Raw genomic sequence first — 21,544 nt, forward strand, 5'->3', positions numbered from 1 at the left:
TTACTGATGGATGAAGGAAAATGTAGTAATGATGTTATTCACTTGCTCCCTTCACACAGCCATTCACATCTCAATCCTGTCCCTTTTTAAGCATTCAACTTTGCCAAGTTATTAATTATTCATTTGACCTGCTTCACCTTTGATATTGTGAGGATACCTGCCATAGAAAGTCAAAATCTATCATGCATTTAATTTCAAAGGGAATAATTTATGAGATTATACTGCTGTATATGACAGTCATAAATATGTCCGGGCAGCATTTTATTTTTACTCATTTAACTCTTTTTAACCGTGTGAAAATTTTGCAAATATGCAAATGACTAAGATACATTATTTTAATAGTGGAATAGTCACACGTAACTAGAATTCAGCAGTGAAATCGACCCAACATATTAATGCTCTTACCATAACAAACGAGCCTAAGCCTATCTTCCTTGTTCAACAGAGATTTCAGGGTCTAAAAAAACAACATGTTGTCCTTTATTTGGTTAAGTGATCATGTTAAGTTGCGAATACAACTATTAGAGTCTATAAAACCCTAAAAGTTTAAAACATAAATAATGTATCAAGAAACAAGAACTCAAACTTACCTCATAGCTTATATATTGCTTTTTCCATTCAGGAATCATGTGTGAAGCTGGGTGGTCAGAAAATGTCATTTGGACTACCTGCTCACAAGTACTGAGTGATCTCCAATGTTTTCTCCATGTGTGTTTGTGTGTGTGTGTGTGTGTGTGTGTGTGTGTGTTTGTGAGCCTTATAACAATAGAAAGTATGAGATATGGAGGGAGGGGCAGTCACGGTGCAAGAGCACAAAGAATCACTAAACTCGTGTATAATTCAGTGTGTCTTCTAAGCATTTAAACACACTTCTCATACAGTTTTATATCATGAGCTTTCTTAATTGAAGCATCTTCTCTCTTCAGTAGATAAACAAAACATTTAAGAAACATGTCATTTTTGCATGATTGCTGTATTAATATAATGTAAAAACCGCAATAATAATAATAATAATAATAATAATAATAATAATAATAAATCTAAGATCAAATTTAATCCTGGATATAAACAAGTTGTAGGATTTCAAAAATAGTAAAATAAATAAATAGTTAGAAAATAAGAAGACTTGTATCACACGCTTGTATCATAATCTGTAATTAATTGTAATTCAATTATAAAAAAATGTTTTCACCAGTGGTTTTAGACTTTTGGACACAGCTGAAGGTCCCACTGTTATCTATAATTATCAGAAAATGTACTGTTAATGCTGTACTGTTCATTGTAAAAGCAGTAAGTTAATTTGGATATTTACATTAAAATTAAAACTTGATTACTTACAGGTATACACAAACTGTCATTTGTTGTTCCTGTAAGAACTTATGTGAACAGATTTATGCCTGTAAGTCTTGGGGGAACTTCTTGTTGGAAGTTGAAATTAAATAAAAAATCACCCTACCCATTCTAAATTAAACACAGTCTGATTTCCTAGTCATTGATTAATTCACAGTAATATTACTAAACAATGTGACAAATAAGGATGCCCACAGAGTCTGTGCAGATACAAGACTTTTGAGATTTAAATGAATTCATAAGAGAACAAAATAGGACAACTTGGAGTATTTTAGAATCAGGTCATATGGTCCCTGTTGAGAGGAAGCTCTCAAACAAAGAACAAAGATTGTGTGATTCTGATACAAGAATTGGTCATAGTTATCAAATAAATCAGGGCTAGGAAGTTGTTAAGCAAATTTGACTTGTACGATAATTTTATGTCTTATTTAAACTAACAAAGTCAGTATAGCTATCTGCTTTTTAGTGAAGCTTTGATTTTCAAAGATGTGATAAAATGTAAAAAACACAGTAAAGTATATATATTGTTACATAATGATTTTATTGTAGAGTTTCCACCTTAAGGTTCTCCAAGTCTACAAGCAAGATGAAGTACCTGGAACTCAGCTTGTGCACCTGAAAAGCTGCCTCTTAAAACATGAGAAGACAACTAAATTATTCACAGTTCTAGTTCACAGAACATCCTGTAAGATGCCACGGACAAAAGTGATGTTTGCAAATGTGTGTCCTGTATTTGCACAAAATAAAAAGGCAACATTTGTTTGTAAAACATTGGCCACACCAGACTAAAAATAAATATACCTCCATTATACATTTAATGATCGACTCGTACGGTGTGATTTCATAAGATTTGCACGAGGTTTCATAAGGCCACATTTCAGTCCATAGCCAAGTGTGCAAAGGCCACTCACAGTTTTGTCTTACAAATTACACCTATTACAAATATTTAAAAACAAAACAATACACAATATGATAAATGTGTGCCCTTAAAGGGACAGTCCATCCAAAAAGGAAAATTCTGTCATCAGTTGTTTCCTCATGTTGTTCCAAACCTGTATGCATTGTCTTTCTTCTGAGGAATGCAAAAGAAGATATTTTGAAGAATGTTGGTTACTAAATGGTTTCATGGATAAAAAATACTATGGAAGTCAATGGGACTCAAAACTGCAATGGTTGCCAACCTTTTTCAGAATATCTTCTTTTGTATCCACAGAAGAAAAGTCACACAGGTTTGGAATGACTTGAGGTTGAGGAACTGATGAGAGAATTTTCACTTTTAGGTGGACTATCCTTTCAAACAGCCTATCAACCATCAATAAATACACAAATAATATATTTGTTCCTTTAAAATGTTAACCCTGTTGACTATTATTCTTACTCACGCCATGCCATTCTTGATTTAACTGAGAATTACTGAATCATTGCAGTTCAAACTGGAAGTAAATATCCTTCATGAGATCAGTATTTTGGGGGTATGACCACAATGGGCTCCCCATTTCTAGGCCGCCACATTAGAACTTGGGCATCATTGGCATTAGGCTTAAGCAAGGCATTTGTTGGGATGGGTTCATTTTTAACTAGGACTTGAGGCTGTTCCTGGATCAGTGGCTCCACAACTGTGGCTCTTTGACCCAGAGGCTTCATTGGATCCACTTTAATGCAGAGCTCCATCCTCCAGCGGATGGTTTGGAGTAGCACCATCTCAGCTGTGGTTTCGTTCATGGCCACTAGCCACGTGGTGAAGCGTTGGTCCCTCTGGATGGAGCTCAGGAGAGGGGGACTGCTGGTGGTGCCCACTGGGACACTCCATGTCACACTTGGGCGGAAGTTATCATTCATGCTGACGGTGAGTTTGGTGCTCTTCTTAGTGGGACCCACTACTGTGTACATCTCAGTGGTGCAGCCGTACCAGGGGTAATTCACACCATCTGAATCACTAATGGCCTGGATCTGCCCACATTTCAGTTCTGGGAGCTCCCAGCTGGATCTAAAGAGGAAAGATCAAACTTCTTAATCAGATGTTATATAGAGAAGTGAGCTAATACACTCTTGCACCAGCAATGTAATAATTTTTGGTCAAACTAGCTTTTAACAGTAAAACTGTTTTGTTTGTTTAGGTTTCAAATCATGAAAGTTATGGGGACTTAATAAGATCTTAATCAACAGCTCAGTAATTTCCTATAGAATGAAAGTTGTGAATAATTTAGGTAAAAATAAAGCCTCCGCTAGTTCTCTCAGGACTGACGTTGGTCTTTACCGACAAGCCTTTTGTCCTGTTAGGGGTGTGTTCAACTTTGCTGCTTTTAAGGAAACAATCTCAGGAAATTGCACCATAAACATCACTAACATCCTGAAAAAGCATTTTTACATATTTCCATTTTTACATCATGCCACCCCTAAACTACACAGGGGGAAAAAAGCAGCTGAGTTTGTTCAGTTCATTTTTACAATATTTCAGTGATATTTTACTGCCCTGTAAACCAAATGATGGTAGTTTCTGATACAGATATGCAGAACTGTGTTGTTGTTTTATTTCTGCTTAATATGCATCCTAATATGCATGATAAATGCTTATTATTCATGTTATTATTATAACTTTTAGGCTAAATAATTTTGCAACTTACATAGGTGTAAATTTATTATCATTTTTGTCTCGATTTTTAAAGTGTACTTTTTTTTTTTACCTGAGAATGAGTGGCTTTATTCATAAAGTACATTTTTAAATAAACGTTAAGAGTAATCACCCAAAGAGTACTTTAAATAACACATTTTACCAATGGATATTGTTGGGTGCAAATCTTCAGAGACCCACAGTGTGTGCCATTTATGGGTTCACTTGAAAATAAAGGTTCCCAAAGGGGAGGTTGTAGAAATGCAGGACCATTTTGGGTTCCACAAAAAAAGCTTTCTGCCATTCTGTGATATTACAATACTTTAAGGAACACTTTTCCACAATATAGAAACTTTTGTGCAGTGGAAAAGTTCTATGGTTGTTAAAGGTTCTTCCTTGAACCATATATGTGAATATTAAACGATATTTAAAAGTGTTTCTGGTAATCTGAATATCAGCCTCTAGATTCCCAGGGCTCAAATCAGTAAAGTATTCAAGAGCTAGGTGTATCTTTTTGTACAATGAACACACTTACACTCCTTCATTCCCATATATATTAAAGAAATCCATTTGATTGCAAGCCTGGATCCAGCCAACGGTCCAGATCTCTTTGCAAAGCATGGGTGGCACCTGCACCTGAGCTGATGCCCTGAAGTAAGGCGTGCGGTATCGCAGAACCACATTCGATGACTCATCGACGACCGTTGGACTGGCATCAATGGAGGCCTGCAGTTCCAGGACCCTGATGTTCTCATGAAAACTTGGCTTGAGTTTTACACTCTGTACACATCCCATGGTGGAGCCTCTTTAGACTGGCAGCACAAACACCCATTAGTATCCAGATGAAGCAGTCAAATTCATGATGAGAAAAAAAGGGCCCAAGTCTGTGGTCACAGTGCTATGACATGATTGTTGGCATGTCAGCAAAATGGATCATCTCACATGTCTTGTAATCTCTTAATACACCATTAATAAATCCCAGGTCTTTCCCTTCCTTCATTCAGTCAGGCTAAAATAACAATAAAAACCTTACATGTTTAATATTATAGTTATTATAATACATTTAAAATAAGTAAATATCAAATCGTGTCGGTTGGTTAAAATAAATGTCAGCTCATACGTGCCTTTGACTTAAAACAGAAATATGTAAGAAGCACCTGACAGGTTCCGTCCAACAGTGCGACATTACAAACTGTTACGATGAGCTCCAGTCAACAGTCTTGTGAGGTTGAGTCGCTCCATGACAAGAAGAATAAGCAACATTACTTGAAGTTGAAATCAATGGTCCCGTTACAGGTCCAACTCCACGCTGTGTCTTCTGGCATAACTTGAGACCAAAATTTCTGGTGTCAAATCAAATGTCGATGCCCTTAATTTCCGCGTCATATCTTGACAGATTTAAAGAGCGTGACCAGTCGGGTTAGTGTCGCCCTTGTCCTATTATAGGCTAGTCAGGTTCCTCTGGTGTAATACAATACTTCAGCTGTTAGCTTTTTTTTTTTATCCAAGCGGCTTAGAATTAGACTTCCCTTCTTGGCGACGTTTTGCATCCTGGGTAGTGTAGTTTTGAGTCAGAGACATTCAACAGTCATCTTTTTTATTATTATTATTATTATTATTTTTTTTTTTTTTTTATGAAACAGATGATGGGCCATTTTATGAGAACCAAAATAGACTGCAGTGGATGACTTTTATTTATAAAGCTTATCGAGTGCACTGTGTGTATAGACATTGTACTAAGTGGCAGTATTAAATTCGAAGCTACAAATAAGCTTTCATTTTGACAATTTTCCAGACGCTCTTCTCTGAAAACATTCAGGAAAGCAACAATAAAACAGCAAATAAATGGGGTGAGATATAGCTACATGGGGTAGGCTAATAGATTTTTTGAATATTTGTTTGATATGATTTTAACGTTATCAAAAGGGCACTTTTTTAAAATTTACATTTTATATGCTGATAATAGTTTAGGAACATTTAAGGCACTTGCTCGTGTGGCATAGTGATTTAAAGTCAAATAAACATTATAATATATTTACCATTTTTTCAAGCTTACCCCTTTTCTTTCTTTCTTTCTTTTTTATTTATTTATTTATTTTTTTGAAAGCAAGGACAGTGGTTATCTTCGCCGAGTGCCATTCGTTTATATAGATTTGCAGCATGTGGATGCGTCTCATGTATCCAGGCGGCTGGAATGTCTATTTTTAGTATAACTGGAATAGAAGTCGCAACACTTAGAACAGAGCAAGATATGATCTGGGAATGGACATGGTAGACCGTCTCTCTGTGTGAAGAACAAGACAGTAAAACACATTTAGTCCGCAGAAAATCAAAATGCCTGCGAATCAGACTCGATCCAGGGCGAGGGAACGAAGCAATGTGCTGAACAGACCCGAGTTTTTGTCTCTAAATCAGCCTTTGAAGAGCACGAGCGCTGAAGCTCGCGGCGCTGCACGGAGGCCGTCGCAGAGATACCAGCAAAGTCAAAACCAGCAGGGCGCAAACGCGCAGCAAGAGACGCCCGAGAACAATAAGGAAAAGAAGGAATTACCAGAAGAAGACTGCATGCAGCTAAACCCCTCTTTCAAAGGCATCGCTATGAACTCTCTTCTGGCCATTGATATCTGCATGTCTAAACGGCTCGGCGTGTGCGCGTACAGCACATCCTCTTGGGGAAGCGTGCGCTCTATGGTCAAGCTCTTGGCGCTCACTGGCCATGGCATCCCGTGGATCTTCGGCACAATTGTGTGTCTCACGAGAAGCAACACGTTGGCCGGTCAAGAGGTTTTGGTCAATTTGCTGCTAGGTGAGTTTTAACGCATTTCTAATTATTTAAATACTGGCGCTTTGGAGAACGTCCGAGTGTTATTCTGAAAATGTGTGTGGCTATAAAAACATCACTATTTTGGTCACACATATAGGCTACTATTGAGTAGTAATGTATCTTTGGAAACCATACCACCATAGTGACAGAGAGAGAGTATATTCTAATTTTATATAGACGACTGACTTTAGGATATTTTTTAGGACAATGTAAATAAATAAATTCAGGAATTTCAGTGTTAGATACCCTACATGCCATGTTGACTTCATGTGTATTTGATCAACTTTATCTGAAAGCTGGACATGAATTGAAATGCAATGTATTTTTTTTTTTTTGACCCACTGTTTACATTAATTATTTGATTAAAATGACATTCAAATCAATCATGTACATAACTGAGAATGTAAATAAGAGAATGACTGACTAAAATTGTAATGGTGATCAGGTCAATCACAGAAGATTTTGATGAATTTGAAATCACAGGGTTTTTTTTTTCAGCGTATGAGGATGCTGTTGGGTTTGTAGGTCAGTGGATGAGGGAATACAAGTATATGTGTTCTGACTGACAGCCGCATGTGACTAGTCCAGTGGTTCCCAACCTTTTTCAACTCGCGGCCCACACAACCAAACAGATATGTTTGCGCGGCCCACTTCAAAAAAATTAACTGACCCCGCTATTGTTGGGTTAATAACTTAGTACTCAGAAGCTAGATTTTAAACTATATTTATTGAATAAACTAGGGCTGTGCGATATGGACAAAAAAAAAAAAAAAAATATCGCAATTTTTTTTTAATCAATTTTGCAATTGTGCTTTTACAGTCATAAATGCATTCAGGATTAATTTGAAACATATTTCCAAAAGAAAACCAATCAGAGCTTTATCAAAAAGTTGTAACATCTCTAGAACAGACATAAGTCAAAATTATCACTATAGTGAAGATGTAAAAAAATGTATAGACTTTTGGCAAAATAAATAAATAAAAACTAAATCCTGTATACAGGGACTTTTTTTTCTTTTTTGCCATGCATTGTTCATAGAGCTCATTAATTGTAGGGGTGCCTCAGGTGTTTGCAGTGTGTATACAGTATGTGTATGCGGTCAGCAGTGAGAGCGCATAAATATAACGCGAAAGCACATTAAAATAATGCACGAGTGCGAATCTCTCTGTTCGCAGCAGATTTCCTTTGCTCTGTCACAAAACCGGTCGTGCTTGCTCAGATACACGCTGCTTTGCGAGGAGAGAGTGTGCACACTTAAAACGTGTCTCCTCTCACTTAAACTGCATCCTGTTCACTAACAAATTCACTCTATGCTCATGTGTTAGACATGAATTATTTTCGCACGTTTTTATTTCTAGCCTTTTACCGCAGTGAGAACGCTCTGATCCGTCAACATTGGCTCAGAAAAAAGGCGCATCACAGACAGTGTGTGAACCTGGGAGTTAGGCATATGCGCACGCTCAAATCGTGATTTTAGGACGTTTTCTTTTAATCGCACAGCCCTAGAATGGACTGGAAATGAACAGAAAATAATTGGCGGCCCACCTGCAATACCACCACGGCCCACTAGGGGGCCGCGGACCACAGGTTGAAAACCACTGGACTAGTCCATTACACTCCAACATAACGAAAAGCCACTCTAGAATTTATTCTTTTAATTTCATTCTTATAACGAAACTGAATGGAAACTGAAACCCCCCAAAATTATAATCTCTCATCATTTACTCATCCCAGAAGGATGACTTTATTTGCTCTCAGAACACATAAAGTAAAGTATTTTAGCATGGTAGGTCCAAACAATGCAAGTGAATGGTGCCAAAACTTCAAAAGCTCCAAAAAGCTCATACTTGTATTGTATTCCAATGGCTTACAATTTTTTTTTAAAGTGATTTAGTCAATTTTGACATCTTTATTTTATAGTTGTCTCTTTGATCACAGTTTCAAACTATATTACACTTACTAGTGCAGTCTTGTGCTCTGCGCATGTTTCAAATATAAACCTTGAAATATCAGTCTTGCCAGAGATGTTCCTATTATGGGACAATACCAACCTCTTGAGCTCTACCATGGAGTAATATTAAAGGTTCACTTAGATTATGTGTGCTTGATAACCAATCACATTATAGCCTGGATGTCATTGAGCATTCAGTAAACTGCTGTTTGCAGATAACATAAAAATCAATGCGTCATATGCTGAAGCCTACTTGTCACAAAACTGTCTGTGACTTATCTATTAATTTTCCAGTTTATTTATTTATTTTAAAAATTTTTTGTAAAGCCTAAAATTAGATTAAACAATGTTTAAACAAATGTTTAATGGCAAATATTAATTAAGAGATAAGCTCTTTCCTTTCAAAAACAATTTATTCACCATACTAGTCTGTCCTCTATTGACGATTGGTACTTTTGTCTCCTTTACAATGTACCTGTCAACATTATGTACCTGTTTTGGCCCTGTTTCTTTACCGGTTTTTCATTATTAGGTCATGTTCCTGTCCTCATTTAGTTTGATTATTTTCCTATGCACCTGTGTTTCCTCAGTTATCCTTTGTATTTAAGTCTCTGCCTTTGTGTTCAGTGTTTGTCGGGTCTACTTGTTTTCTATGTCTCTTGCTGAAACTCCTGTTGTGGATTATTCCCAGTGTTTCCTTGATTAAAGACAGAAGACAGATACCTCTGTGTCTACCCACGGTTTATGTTTGTTCGATTTTACCCAGTGTCTTTTTCTCCATGGTGCCCTATGGATCCCTTTGTTCATTCCAAATTCCTCCTCATCCTGCTGGAGCAGGGGGACAGATCTAGGACCATGAGACCATATGTTCCTGTTTGTAGCTAACACCACCAGCTACCTGGACGATGCGCTCTGTGTGTTCTACGATGCCAGTTTAAACACTGCGTGCAGAGCGCTGTGGTCTGAAGATAGTCCTCGAGAGGACTTCACCCCCTTTGTGGAGTAGTACCACTGCCGACCCAGAGCCCAGCCCACCATCTCTCCACAGTGTGGAGTATCAGCTCAAGCCCACCAATGACGGAGAGCCCATTCCCGCAGCGATCGACGAGCCAGCGCAACGCCGAGCAACTGAGCAGAGGATCGCCCAGGACATAGAGCTGAACCCATCAGTCCAGGTTCAAGAGTCAGCGACAGTGCCCAACCGCGAGGAAGCAAGCCATGGATGGTGAGAGCACAGAGTGGAGCTCCGCCCACTGCACCGCGGCTGAGAGTGAGTTTATAGTTCATCTGGGACTGCTGGACTTCGAGGGGGACCTTATAGACTGAGAAACAGAGCTGAACTGCCCCCTCTCCTCTCTCCTTCATCCCTGCTGGTTCCATCCAGCCCTGAGTGGACTCCCATTTCCCAGTCCAGCAGAACAAAAGACTCAGTCACCAAGTCCAGCCAGGAGTAGGCTTTGATCCCAGCAGGAAGCCCTGAGAGCCCGGATACACACAAATGTATACCCACCCGCCTGCTCCTGGCAGCCCCTCTGCTTACCCTCAGCCCACCACCAGTACGGTGCGAGAGCCATGGGTCTGCCATCCTCCATTGTCACTGTGGCTGGAGAATCCATTACTTCCACCTCCAGCCTCCGAGTCAGTAGACCCAGCAGCTCCACCTTGGATCCTAGCTCCCTCACCACCACCGTCACCCGTCAATCCACCAGGTCCACCAGGCTCCATCGTCCCTCATCCTCCACCTTGGTTGGGCATTGACCCACCATTGCCTCAGGATTCCATTCTCCATCTCCGCCTTGGGTTCCCCCGCCACCTGCTCTGCCACCATTGGTTGGCTCCCTGAGAGCGGCGGTAATTCCTCCTCCATTGCTCCTCCCTCCATCGTCTCCACCTGGGTCCTGCCTGGCTCCTCATGTTCCAGCTCCCTCCTTTCGTCTCCCTGGCTCCTCTTTCCATTGTCATCTCCCTGGTCTCTGCCCGTCGTCCTCCTCCCAAATATCCATCCTCCTCCTGAGCATCCTCCCAAGCTTCTACCTTTGCCTCCCTTTGTTGTTATCTACAGTGCAAGGATGAGCCTTCCAGGAGGGGGCCGATTTGTCAGGATTTTTGGACCTGTTTTGCTTCTGTTTCTGTTACAGTTTTTCCTTATTTGGCCATGTTCCTAACCTTGTTTAGTTTGATTATGATCCTATGCACCTGTGTTTCCTCAATTATCCTTTGTATTTAAGTCTCTGCCTTTGCGTTCAGTGTTTGTTGGGTCTGTTGTGGATTATTCCCAGTGTTTTCTTGATTAAAGACTGTTTTCTTGTGCCTCCAGCATGCTCCCTGAACAGCATAGTGGGACAGCACCACACTGTTAGAGTTTTTTCTCATTTGTCTGCAAATTTTCATAAGCAAAATCTAGTAATTTCAATAGGAATCCATGTGATCAGGAATTTGAGGTAAGGGCAAAATATTTCCTTATGCAGATTTTGTAACTGTTTTAAGTTTTCATGAATTTGCCAGGTTTGATCACCCGAAAGCATCTTGGCTTGAAAGTGACTTTCTGTGAGCTATTCATTTGCGTAGATTTTTTGCCCACAAAGTTTTAAAGTTTTAAAGTGGTTTTTTTTTCAACATTCCTTGATTTTTCTACTTATTTGTTATGTAAAAGCAATATAACACTCTCAAGAGTGTGTTATAGCTGTATATCATGTCAGATGTGATAACTTGTGGCCAAATGACCATAAACATTCCTGTGAGTTTGCTATTGCTTTAAAAATGTAAATGTAAATGTCATTGCTTTACAGCTCTCTTACTGGATGTGATGACTGTAGCAGGCATGCAGAAGTTGGTGAAGCGCAAAGGGCCATGGGAAATGGCGCCTGGTTTCCTCGACTACCTGGCCATGGACATCTATTCTTTCCCAGCAGCCCATGCAAGCCGAGCAATCATGGTATCTAAATTCCTGTTGGCACACTTGGTGCTTGCAGTTCCCCTGCGTATTTTGCTTGTGTTATGGGCAGTCCTAGTTGGCATGTCCCGTGTGTTGCTAGGTCGTCACCATCTGACAGATGTCGGATGCGGCTTTGCCTTAGGATTCCTTCATTACAGTTTAGTGGAGATGGTGTGGCTGTCTTCCAACACTTGCCAGACTCTAATATCAATAGGAACATTCAACTGGAGCCCCCTCTACTGATCAGTACCTGTCTTTTGAAGGATTTTTGAAGTCGCCATAGTTTTTTTTTTTTTCTATTCATTTTAAGCACCCTAAATCTATTCTAAAAAGTGTGTGATAGAAACATGTACTTTTCTAAAACATAACCTAAGCAGCACACATCCATAAGTTTGATCTGAACATTTCATGTTCCATTTCTGCCAAAGCAACAAAAAGTATTAAGAAATGCTTTGCAAAAGCATCAGGTGCACAGTTTTCCCTTTCACTTTAAAAGAAAGGATATGGATGCAAATATTTTTCTTATTATCGCTAACACTGATGAAGGCCAAATCAGTATGTGTGATTTATATCAAAGCGGCTGATGAATTTTACTGATCACAGTAAGTGAGCGAAACATTTGCTCAGGGATTACATAAAGTAGCATAATGAGTAATTTCAGATGTCTATTTTCTTGGAATTGTATATAATTTTCAGACTATTTACCTTGCATTTGAGAAAAAGTTGTAAATGAAACCACCACAGATAATTCAGCATTTTATGGACTATTTTGAGTGTCTGGAGTTTAAATACAATTGTACTGACATTTCATGATACTCTGAATGCATCCCATTTATATGAATAAAACTACTTAAGCATTCAAACTGAAAATTTCAAACACATTTTTCACCATTACCAAAAACTGCAATGCTGTTTATATGAAATTTGATGTTGTTTAATTCCAATCACTGCATGCCCCAGATGTGCCATTTTGTATGATTTCCACAGCAGTGTTATGTATGGTATGGACCTTTTGGAAATAAATTAATCCCTTCATTGAATTTTATACATGATTATTGTAAACCAAACATCTTATAGTGTTGTACAGATTGAGGAAAAAAGATAGATAAATCAAACAAGTTCTACATCTTTTATGAACAGAATTTATTAATTTTGTGTCAACTTAAAACATGTGAATATGAATGCAAGACAAGTGTGTGTGTGTGTGTGTGTGTGTGTGTGTGTGTGTGTGTGTGTGTGTGTGTATGTGTGTGTGTGTGTGTGTGTGTGTGTGTGTTGGATTCGTAATGCCTAAAAATGGAGAGATAAATACTTACAACAGATGTGATATGAATAAAATACTTTTTATGGAACGTGATGAAAACTTTGTGCATTATAACATTAAACAATCTCAAGAAAATCTCAAGATTATGTCAAAAGCTTTTATGATCTGCAGATGGAAAATGAGAGACAGAGAGATGAAGAAAATCATTACTTTATTGTGATAAAATTACTGCATGTTTATGTGCAACAGAAGAGTTCCAGCTTTTTTATTGAGATGGTTGCTTAATATCTCAGCAGCTGTCGATGTCAGTCTCCCCACCCTCTTTTGCTTGTAGCAGTGATCTGCCAGTCCCTGACCCTGACTCAGCAGTCTATAAATACCAGCAGGGGTCAGGCTCTATCAGTCCATATTCATGCTACCAACTATTAGGATCCCATCAATGCTCTTGTGACCTACATACACACACATGTAAAGACTGCTCACTAGTTGATTTTTGTTTAATAAGCATCATACATTTTATAGAGTTTCTTTGAGCAAAATTCCACTGCAGATTGTGCTACATTCTTAAAGGTATTAAAGTCAAATTTGGTCAAACAAAAATACTATTGTTCTTTAAGAACAGTTACACAACCTTAACACATGATGAAAAATGGATGAATGAATGAATGAATGAATAAACAATAAATAAATAAGAGTTTAAGGAAATAGCCTATATGTTGATCTGTAGTTTTAAAATGAACTGTTTTCATTTCTCTGTCTAGTTTCAATAAATATATCTTTGGAATGTAATAAAAGGATTCAGTTAAGCTCTAAATGTGAAGGTTCAGGCAAATTTTACATTAACATAAGTAATAAATACAACTCCAGCAGACATGCGTTTATCTTTTTTATTATTAGACTTTATTTTCACCTATAATTTACAGAGAGGACTAAGGCCAAAATCAAACCCTCCGGTTTAAGATTATTTTACATTAAGTGTAAGCTCCGCATATTAATTGACAAGTATTAATATAATTATTATGAAATGTATTGGACCTTTTTCTAAATTTGAATTTACAAATGTAATTGAATGCCTAAATTCCAAAGATATATTTATTGACTATATGATTTACAAAGAACATATTTTACCTGAAAAGAAAGAATAAGTTTTAAGAGCATGAAAAACTTAATCAAGAAAAAAGAATGGTTTCACTTTAATTTGATTGTCCCTTTAACACATTCTGTTGACTAAAAGTAACATTGCACCTACATATCTACAAATTCTCACTAGAGTGTTAGTAGAGTGTTGGTAGACTGGTAGGGTAAGGGTTAAGTTGACGTTCTTGCAAAGTTACTTAAAATGTCTGTTGGGAGACCATCACAATAAAGAGTTATTAGATAATAATCAGAGAGACAACTAATACTCTAATGAGAGTTAGTTGACAGGTGCAGTGTTACTTATTGTCAATAGTATGTTCATAAGTCACCATCAAAATAAAGTGTTACCTAGTTTTTTGACATTCACTATGATAGATAGATAGATAGATAGATAGATAGATAGATAGATAGATAGATAGATAGATAGATAGATAGATAGATAGATAGATAGATAGATAGATAGATGCTCTTCGAACCATTCTAAACACACACACACACACACACACTTTTCTTTTTTTCCTTCGTATAATTTAAGTATAATTTGTAATGAAAAGTAAAAAAAAAAAAAAATAGTTTGCCATTCCATTATATTGTTGCGTCAGATACCACGCAGGGCAAATTAAGAGCTTTTGCAATTCATAACGCAGTTTATTGAAAAACTGAATTTAAGACAGATTAAGAGTAAGAGTAAGATTTCTCTGCATATAATTATATATATAATTTTTATATGTATATATATTTTTTGTAAATACACATACACACACAATACAGGTTAATGCACGTTACGAGGGCTCGTTAACACGTGCCTTATACCCTGACGTATATCCGGTTTAGTTCACTAGCATAAAGAGCAGGGACGTGCACGACAAGCTGAACGCCCCGTTGTTGCCTAAAAATCAAACACTTCTGCAAGTAATCTTCGACAACATGGCAGAGAGCGACTGGGATACCGTGACTGTTTTGAGGAAGAAGGGATCAGCTGCTCAATCAAAGTCTAAGCAGGTATTTCACAGCCATCTGCTAACGTCACGTTACATAGTTTGCTGACGCTATTAGATCATGTTTGGCAAACACATTGTTGCTGCGACCAGCGTTTAATTGTTTCGCCTCGAATAATGCGTCAATGGCTTTAATCTGTCAAAGTTTAAAATATCGATCTGGGTATAAATGCATCAGAAATATAATCGTCGACTTAATCAGGGTAATGAACGAGGTGGAAGCCTAATAAAAGCTGTTCACGGATGTACACGGAGTTTCGATTTCTATAACGCAAGCAGTACTTTTGTTTCAGGCTATAACTACTGCTCAGAGGAAAGGAGAAGCCGTCGAAACATCCAAGAAATGTAAGAACATTAAAACCTTTTCGTGTGTATTGCGTGTATTTTCCAACTGGAATTAAATGAAGAATTTCTCCTTCGAAGGGGCTGCTGGACAAAACAAACAGCATCTTGTGACCAAGAACACCGCCAAGCTGGACCGAGAGACGGAGGAGCTCAGCCATCAGAGAGTGCCTCTGGAAGTAGGGAAGGTGATCCAGCAGGGCCGACAGAATAAAGGCCTCACCCAGAAAGATCTGGCAACTGTGAGTCATTTACAGATTTACTGTATAATCTGTAGTCTATTCGCTTGTGTGTGTGTATATGTATGTATGTATGTATGTATGAATATAAAAATAAAAATTATAATTGTGTTTTTTTTTTTTTTTTTTGGGGCAGAAAATCAATGAGAAGCCGCAAATCATTGCGGAGTATGAATCTGGGAAGGCCATTCCCAATAACCAAGTCATGGGGAAGATTGAGCGAGCCATTGGTATGATTTGCTATCTTATATACTGTCTCTCATAGCTTAATCCCAGGGAGGGTCATTGTAGAAATGTTCTATTTGTAGGCCTAAGTGTCACTTGAAATTAATTCTGCAGTCAAGTTTCTGATAACGGGAATCCCAAGATAAAGTTCATTTGTTGTTTGGCCTGTAGTGATCTCTCTATGGATTCACCATAGATCTATGTAGAATAAAATCTGTGGGGTCGGTAAGGTTTTTTTTTTTTTTTTTTTTTTTTTTTTTTTTATAAACCTTAGTCTCTTATACTCATTAGGGCTGTATGAAAAACAGTTAATTTTTTTTTTTTTTTTTAGTGCCATGTATTCCTTTGCTGGCAAAACTGTTTTCAGCAGCCATTGCACCAGTCTAAAATGTCACAAGATCCTTCAGAAAAATCTTAATATGCTGATTTGCTGCTCATGAAACATTTCTTATTGTCAGTGTTGAAAGCAGTTGTGGTGCCTAATATTTCTGTAGAGTGCTTTTTTTTTCAGGATTTTTTAATGAAATAGAATGTTTAAAGGGACAATGTTTATTTAAAACAAAAAAATCTTACTGACTCCAAACTTTAAATGGTAGTATACAGGTGCATCTCAATAAATTAGAATGTTGTGGAAAGTACATTTTATTTCAGTAATTCAACTCAAATTGTGAAACGTGTGTATTCACTGAAATATTTCAAGTATTTGGTTCTTTTAATTGTGGTGATTTTGGCTGACATTTTAACAAAAACCCACCAATTCACTATTTCAACAAACTAGAATATGCAAAGGTTTCCTGAGCCTTCAAAATGGTCTCTCAGTTTGGTTCACCAGGCTACACAATCATGTGGAGGACTGCTGATCTGACAGCTGTCCAGAAGAAAATCATTAGCCACGTTTAGAGTTTCACTTCCGGGGCTTGATTGTGAACCTTGGGCCAAAGCGGGCCAGCTGGGGCTAGAGGAGGGGTTATGAACAAAGACGGAGTGTCTCCGCATCTGGAGAGCTCAGCGCTGAAGATCATTACAGAAAGATTACAGCTTTAATACCAGTATTAAAGACTTTTTTTTTTTTTTTTTTCTTCATATAAATAAGTTGAGCTCAAAACTCACTTTCAGTCAGCATCGAGTGTTTGAAATAACTTGATCCGATGTGGATTATAATCTCTAAACAAGGCAGAAATATTTATAAGCGATGTAAAAGACTGTGCACGCTAAACATTAGGCTAACATTACAACAGTAAACATGGTAAATGCAACCACTTGGATAAATCAGGTGTCAGCTTCTTAATTCTCTATCACAACTGTGTATTAGTAACATTTTATCTGTCATGAGTCTCGTCTCGAGAGTTTAGCTCCGTGTAGGATATGTCATCAAAATAGAATAATGTCTTTTTGTCCGGGAGCTTTTATAAAAGTCGAGAGATTACCATTCATTCTAAATGTGATGTATAGGCTACTGTGGCTACAAATAAACAGAAAACTGATTTCATAGGCGTTAAAAATAAATAAAATAGAAATGTATTTCTGTGTGATTAATTTTGAGTCCTGATAAATTAATTCGTTATGATCAATGTATTACTTACTCTATAGTAAAACATTGATGCTTTTGAATTTGAATATTTAACAATGCAAACAAACGGCCGCTTTTATCATGTTCGTTTTGTGATCGCGCTAGTTCCAGTGATTTATTTCTTAGTTTTCAGATAACTTTTCTTTGTCGGCAAAGTGATGAGGTTGCATGACGTTGTTCCTGAGAGGTGTGTAAAGGGCGTGTTTTAGTGATGCGCAGCGGAGCTTCAGGCTCGACTGGAAACCCTGTGCTATTCTGACCTCAGTGCTACTGGCCCGAGGCTATAAGCCTGGCCTGGCCCATTTTAAGCCCTGGCTCGCACTGGCCCAACAGTGGAAATGCGGCTATTGACACCCTTCATAAGGAGGGTAAGCCACAAACATTCATTGCCTAAGAAGCTGCCTGTTCACAGAGTGCTGTATCCAAGCATGTTAACAAAGTTGAGTGAAAGGAAAAAGTATGGAAGAATAAGATGCACAACCAATTGAAGGAACCGCAGCCTTATGAGGATTGTCAAGCAAAATCGATTCAAGAATTTGAGTGAACTTCGCAAGCAATGGACTGAGGCTGGGGTCAAGGCATCAAGAGTCACTAAACACAGATGTGTCAAGGAATTTGGCTACAGTTGTCATATTCCTCTTGTTAAACCACTCTTGTACCATAGACAACGTCAGAGGTGTCTTACCTGGGCTAAGGAGAAGTAATGGACTGTTGCCATTGGTCCAAAGTAATTTTTTCAGATGAGGGCACGTTTTGTATTTAATTTAAAAACCAAGGTCCTAGAGTCTGGAAGAAGGGTGGAGAAGCTCATAGCCCAAGTTGCTTGAAGTCCAGGGTTACGTTTCCACAGTCTGTGATGATTTGTGGTGCAATGTCATCTGCTGGTGTTGATCCATTTTGTTTTTTGAAAACCAAAGTCACTTAACCCATTTACAAAGTAATCTAGGAGCACTTTATGATTCCCTCTGCTGACCAGCTTTACGAAGAAGCTGATTTCATTTTCCAGCAGGATTTGGCAGCTGACCACACTGCCAAAAGCACCAAAAATTGGTTAAATGACGATGGTTAAATGGTGTGCTTGACTGGCCAGCAAAAACACCAGACCTGAACCCCAGAGAGAATCTATGGGCTATTGTCAAGAGGAAAATGAGAAACGAGAGACCAAAAAAATTCAGATGAGCTGAAGGCCACTGTCAAAGAAACCTGGGCCTCCATACCACCTCAGCAGTGCCACAAACTGATCACCTCCATGCCACGCCGAATTGAGGCCGTAATTAAAGCAAAGAGCTAAATTTTATTGGTCTTATAAACCAAAGACTTAAACTACTTCAGTTTGTGTGCACTGAATTTATTTAATACACGAGCTTCACAATTTGAGTTGAATTACTAAAATGAACTTTTTCCACAACATTCTAATTTAATGATGCATCAGTTGATCATTTTAAACATTTGTTAAAAGAACTACTATTATTTGTATGTATTAAATATATATTATGAAAGTACCACATTGCTTTTACACACAAATATATATATATTTATATATTTATTTTGTTTATTTTTTTCCTTTTTAGGCCTTAAGTTGCGTGGAAAGGACATTGGGTTGCCTCTTGATGCTGACCCCAAGAAGAAATGAGAACAAAATCCTCGAAAGATCCACCATTCACTGAAACCTTTCAGTACTTGTATGATCTTTACAGTTAATCTTTATTAATTGCTGCATTACTTCATATTTTCCCGATCCAGTGGTGGATCAGACACGCTCATATTGCCACCCACACAAAAGGCTTATTATCTAACGTTTTATGTCAGATGATGAAGACTTGGATTAAATATTTTATTTTATTTTTTAGCTTGCTCACTGCTTTGAAATAAAAACTTAATTTCTATGTCTGATTAAGTTGTCTTCTAAATGATTCTGCCCTTTTTTTTCTTTTCTTTTTTTTACTCATTATTTGAAATATTGGGAATCGAATTTGTTAGACGCATATTTTAACATTAATGCTTTTCTATAATATATATAAAAAAAGTGGTACTATGCAAATTAATTTGCACTCGGAACCATTAAACGTCTCGTGGTTGCAGTCGGACTCTCATTCAAGCGGACGTTGTTGCCACAGGCAGCCGCCTGGCGTTATATTAAGAAGCTGATGTTTTTTTTCGAATCACTACACGAGGAAAACGTGAACGGTTGATCAAATCCGAATACAACAGAACACCAGGTTCTCATAAAACTACTTGATTTCGATATTTCAACCATCAGCGGGTCGTTCATTGCTACAAAGTCGCGAGCAAAACGCCGAGGTGAATAGCATCACTGCCTCGCTTTGCTTTTGCGCAACTGGTGAAGTCCAGCGTTTGAAGTCCGTGTTCTCCTTTCATCTAGCCTTCTGCCTCGAGACCATTTTCTATCCACATGATTAAAACCGAGGCGAAGTTTGGCATGTCCACCGTCACGAGAGCTCCATCAATCAGTCTGTCAGGCCTTCAGCGTGCCTCGCAATGACGGAGCGCGGTCCTTTAGCCGAGAAGGCGCTGTCGGAGGGCTTCGCGCGGCTGCGCTTCAAGGACACCTCGCTGCTGATCTGGCAGCAGCAGCAGCTGGAGCTGGAGAGGGCGCCTCCCACCAACTACCTGAGCCGCAGCCAAAGCTCCCGGTACAGCCGCTACGGCAACCAGTCAGTGGTGATACGGGACAAAACAAGACTCAAAGACTCTGACAGCACTGGACAGTCCCGGATATGTGCCGTTATGTGATCCCAGCATTATTTTTGTGACCTTTATCTCGCTACACATTTGAGTGTTACGGTCAAGTTTAAAGTAGCTGTGATCTGTCCACATGGTATTACTCAGACAGTCGCGTGCTCATGTTTACACTTGAGTTTCATAATGTATTATACAGTATTTATTTCACATTTATACAGTGCAAAGGCAGTATCGTTGGAGGAACAATACCTGTTTATTATAGTTACAGACAAACGAGCACCAAAACTCAATTTTACCAATTAAAAATCAAAATTTTAACCCATATTAAAAGTGAACACACAGCATCATTATATAATTGGATCCCACAATTGAACAAACTATATAATCTTTTCATAGTATGTTATCTCTGGTAGATACATGATTGGGCAATACTTTTTTTTCGTTGCAAAAGAAACCTTTTTATTACTTAAAGGGTTAGTTCACTGAAAAATGAAAATTGTCATTAATAACTCATCCTCATGTCGTTCCAAACCCGTAAGACAATATATTTTGGATTAAGTCCAAGAGCTTTCTGTCCCTCCATTGAAAACGTATTTACGGTCTACTGTCCATGTCCAGAAAGGTGGTAATAACATCTTCAAAGTAGTCCATGTGTCATCAGAGGAGCAGTTAGAATATTCTGAAGCATCGAAAATAAATGTTGGTCCAAAAATAGCAAAACTACGACTTTATTCAACATTGTATTCTCTTCCGTGTCTGTTATGAGAGAGTTCAAAACAAAGCAGTTCGTGATATCCGGTTCACGAACGAATCATTCGATGTAACCGGAACTTTTTGAACCAGTTCACCAAATCGAACTGAATCGTTTGAAACGGTTCGCATCTCCAATAAGAATTAATCCACAAATGACTTAAGCTTTTGACTTTTTTTTTTTTTAATGTGGCTGACAATCCGCCCGAGTTAAAACAAACCAATATTCCGGAGTAATTCATTTACTCAAACAGTACACTGACTGAACTGCTGTGAAGAGAGAACTGAAGATGAACACCAGCTGAGCCAGATAATGAACGAAAGATTGACTCGTTCTTGAGTCAAGAACTGTTTCTGTCAGATGTGTCCGATTCGAGAACCGAGGAGCTGATGATACTGCGCATGTGTGATTTTAACTTCGAAACCTCTATAATTTTGAAATGTGAATTAAGTCCTCACTTAAAATGGTGTCCTCGGCTCTAATATATGATTTCTATATGACAAAGCAATTTAAATAACACACTAATAATAGACCTTTTAAGTATGAAGTATTTATGGTTCATTTTATGGAGCTTGGAAGCCTCCCAAAATATAAATGTTTGTTAAATCAAGATTTAAATGAGGTTTACAAACTTAAGTTGGTA

General features: G+C 38.1%; 4 protein-coding genes across 6 annotated transcripts; 3 read left to right on the plus strand and 1 right to left on the minus strand.

Moving 5' to 3' along the window:
* Nucleotides 1-1,872: 1,872 nt before the first annotated feature.
* fam78aa (family with sequence similarity 78 member Aa) lies at nt 1,873-6,052 on the minus strand. 3 transcript variants are annotated; one of them, XM_052557724.1, is made up of 3 exons: nt 5,119-6,052; nt 4,497-4,773; nt 1,873-3,337 (listed from the first exon to the last, which is right to left on the minus strand). In XM_052557724.1, exons 2-3 carry the CDS (start codon nt 4,754-4,756, stop codon nt 2,809-2,811), a joined length of 789 nt encoding a protein of 262 aa, XP_052413684.1. In that variant the 5' UTR covers nt 4,757-4,773; nt 5,119-6,052; the 3' UTR covers nt 1,873-2,808. The 3 variants fall into 3 exon arrangements, with proteins under 3 accessions (XP_052413684.1, XP_052413683.1, XP_052413682.1); XM_052557723.1 differs by having other exon boundaries at nt 4,497-4,970; nt 5,119-6,050; XM_052557722.1 differs by having other exon boundaries at nt 4,497-6,050.
* A 132-nt stretch (nt 6,053-6,184) lies between these two features.
* plpp7a (phospholipid phosphatase 7a (inactive)) lies at nt 6,185-12,712 on the plus strand. Its single transcript, XM_052557721.1, has 2 exons — nt 6,185-6,767; nt 11,527-12,712. The coding sequence occupies exons 1-2, from the start codon at nt 6,296-6,298 to the stop codon at nt 11,913-11,915; spliced, it is 861 nt and encodes a 286-aa protein (XP_052413681.1). The 5' UTR covers nt 6,185-6,295; the 3' UTR covers nt 11,916-12,712.
* A 2,187-nt stretch (nt 12,713-14,899) lies between these two features.
* On the plus strand, nt 14,900-19,340 carry edf1 (endothelial differentiation-related factor 1). Its single transcript, XM_052555415.1, has 5 exons — nt 14,900-15,075; nt 15,365-15,416; nt 15,495-15,655; nt 15,789-15,882; nt 19,019-19,340. Exons 1-5 carry the CDS (start codon nt 15,001-15,003, stop codon nt 19,078-19,080), a joined length of 444 nt encoding a protein of 147 aa, XP_052411375.1. The 5' UTR covers nt 14,900-15,000; the 3' UTR covers nt 19,081-19,340.
* Nucleotides 19,341-19,530: 190 nt separating this feature from the next.
* LOC127957060 (putative uncharacterized protein BRD3OS) lies at nt 19,531-20,873 on the plus strand. Its single transcript, XM_052555416.1, has one exon. The coding sequence runs from the start codon at nt 19,947-19,949 to the stop codon at nt 20,199-20,201; it is 255 nt and encodes an 84-aa protein (XP_052411376.1). The 5' UTR covers nt 19,531-19,946; the 3' UTR covers nt 20,202-20,873.
* Nucleotides 20,874-21,544: the final 671 nt, after the last annotated feature.

This window comes from Carassius gibelio, chromosome B5 (assembly GCF_023724105.1).
Source record: "Carassius gibelio isolate Cgi1373 ecotype wild population from Czech Republic chromosome B5, carGib1.2-hapl.c, whole genome shotgun sequence".
NCBI classification, from domain to species: Eukaryota; Metazoa; Chordata; class Actinopteri; order Cypriniformes; family Cyprinidae; genus Carassius; species Carassius gibelio.

Bases quoted from the DNA above. Each gene is read 5' to 3' on its own strand.
- fam78aa (XM_052557724.1), bottom strand. From the start codon at position 4,756: ATGGGATGTGTACAGAGTGTAAAACTCAAGCCAAGTTTTCATGAGAAC. The intron at 3,338-4,496 runs GTAAGTGTGTTC...TTTCCTCTTTAG, and splicing joins ATATATGGGAATGAAGGAGT to ATCCAGCTGGGAGCTCCCAG.
- plpp7a (XM_052557721.1), top strand. From the start codon at position 6,296: ATGCCTGCGAATCAGACTCGATCCAGGGCGAGGGAACGAAGCAATGTG. The intron at 6,768-11,526 runs GTGAGTTTTAAC...ATTGCTTTACAG, and splicing joins TTTGGTCAATTTGCTGCTAG to CTCTCTTACTGGATGTGATG.
- edf1 (XM_052555415.1), top strand. From the start codon at position 15,001: ATGGCAGAGAGCGACTGGGATACCGTGACTGTTTTGAGGAAGAAGGGA. The intron at 15,076-15,364 runs GTATTTCACAGC...CTTTTGTTTCAG, and splicing joins CTCAATCAAAGTCTAAGCAG to GCTATAACTACTGCTCAGAG. The intron at 15,417-15,494 runs GTAAGAACATTA...TCTCCTTCGAAG, and splicing joins CGTCGAAACATCCAAGAAAT to GGGCTGCTGGACAAAACAAA.
- LOC127957060 (XM_052555416.1), top strand. From the start codon at position 19,947: ATGACGGAGCGCGGTCCTTTAGCCGAGAAGGCGCTGTCGGAGGGCTTC.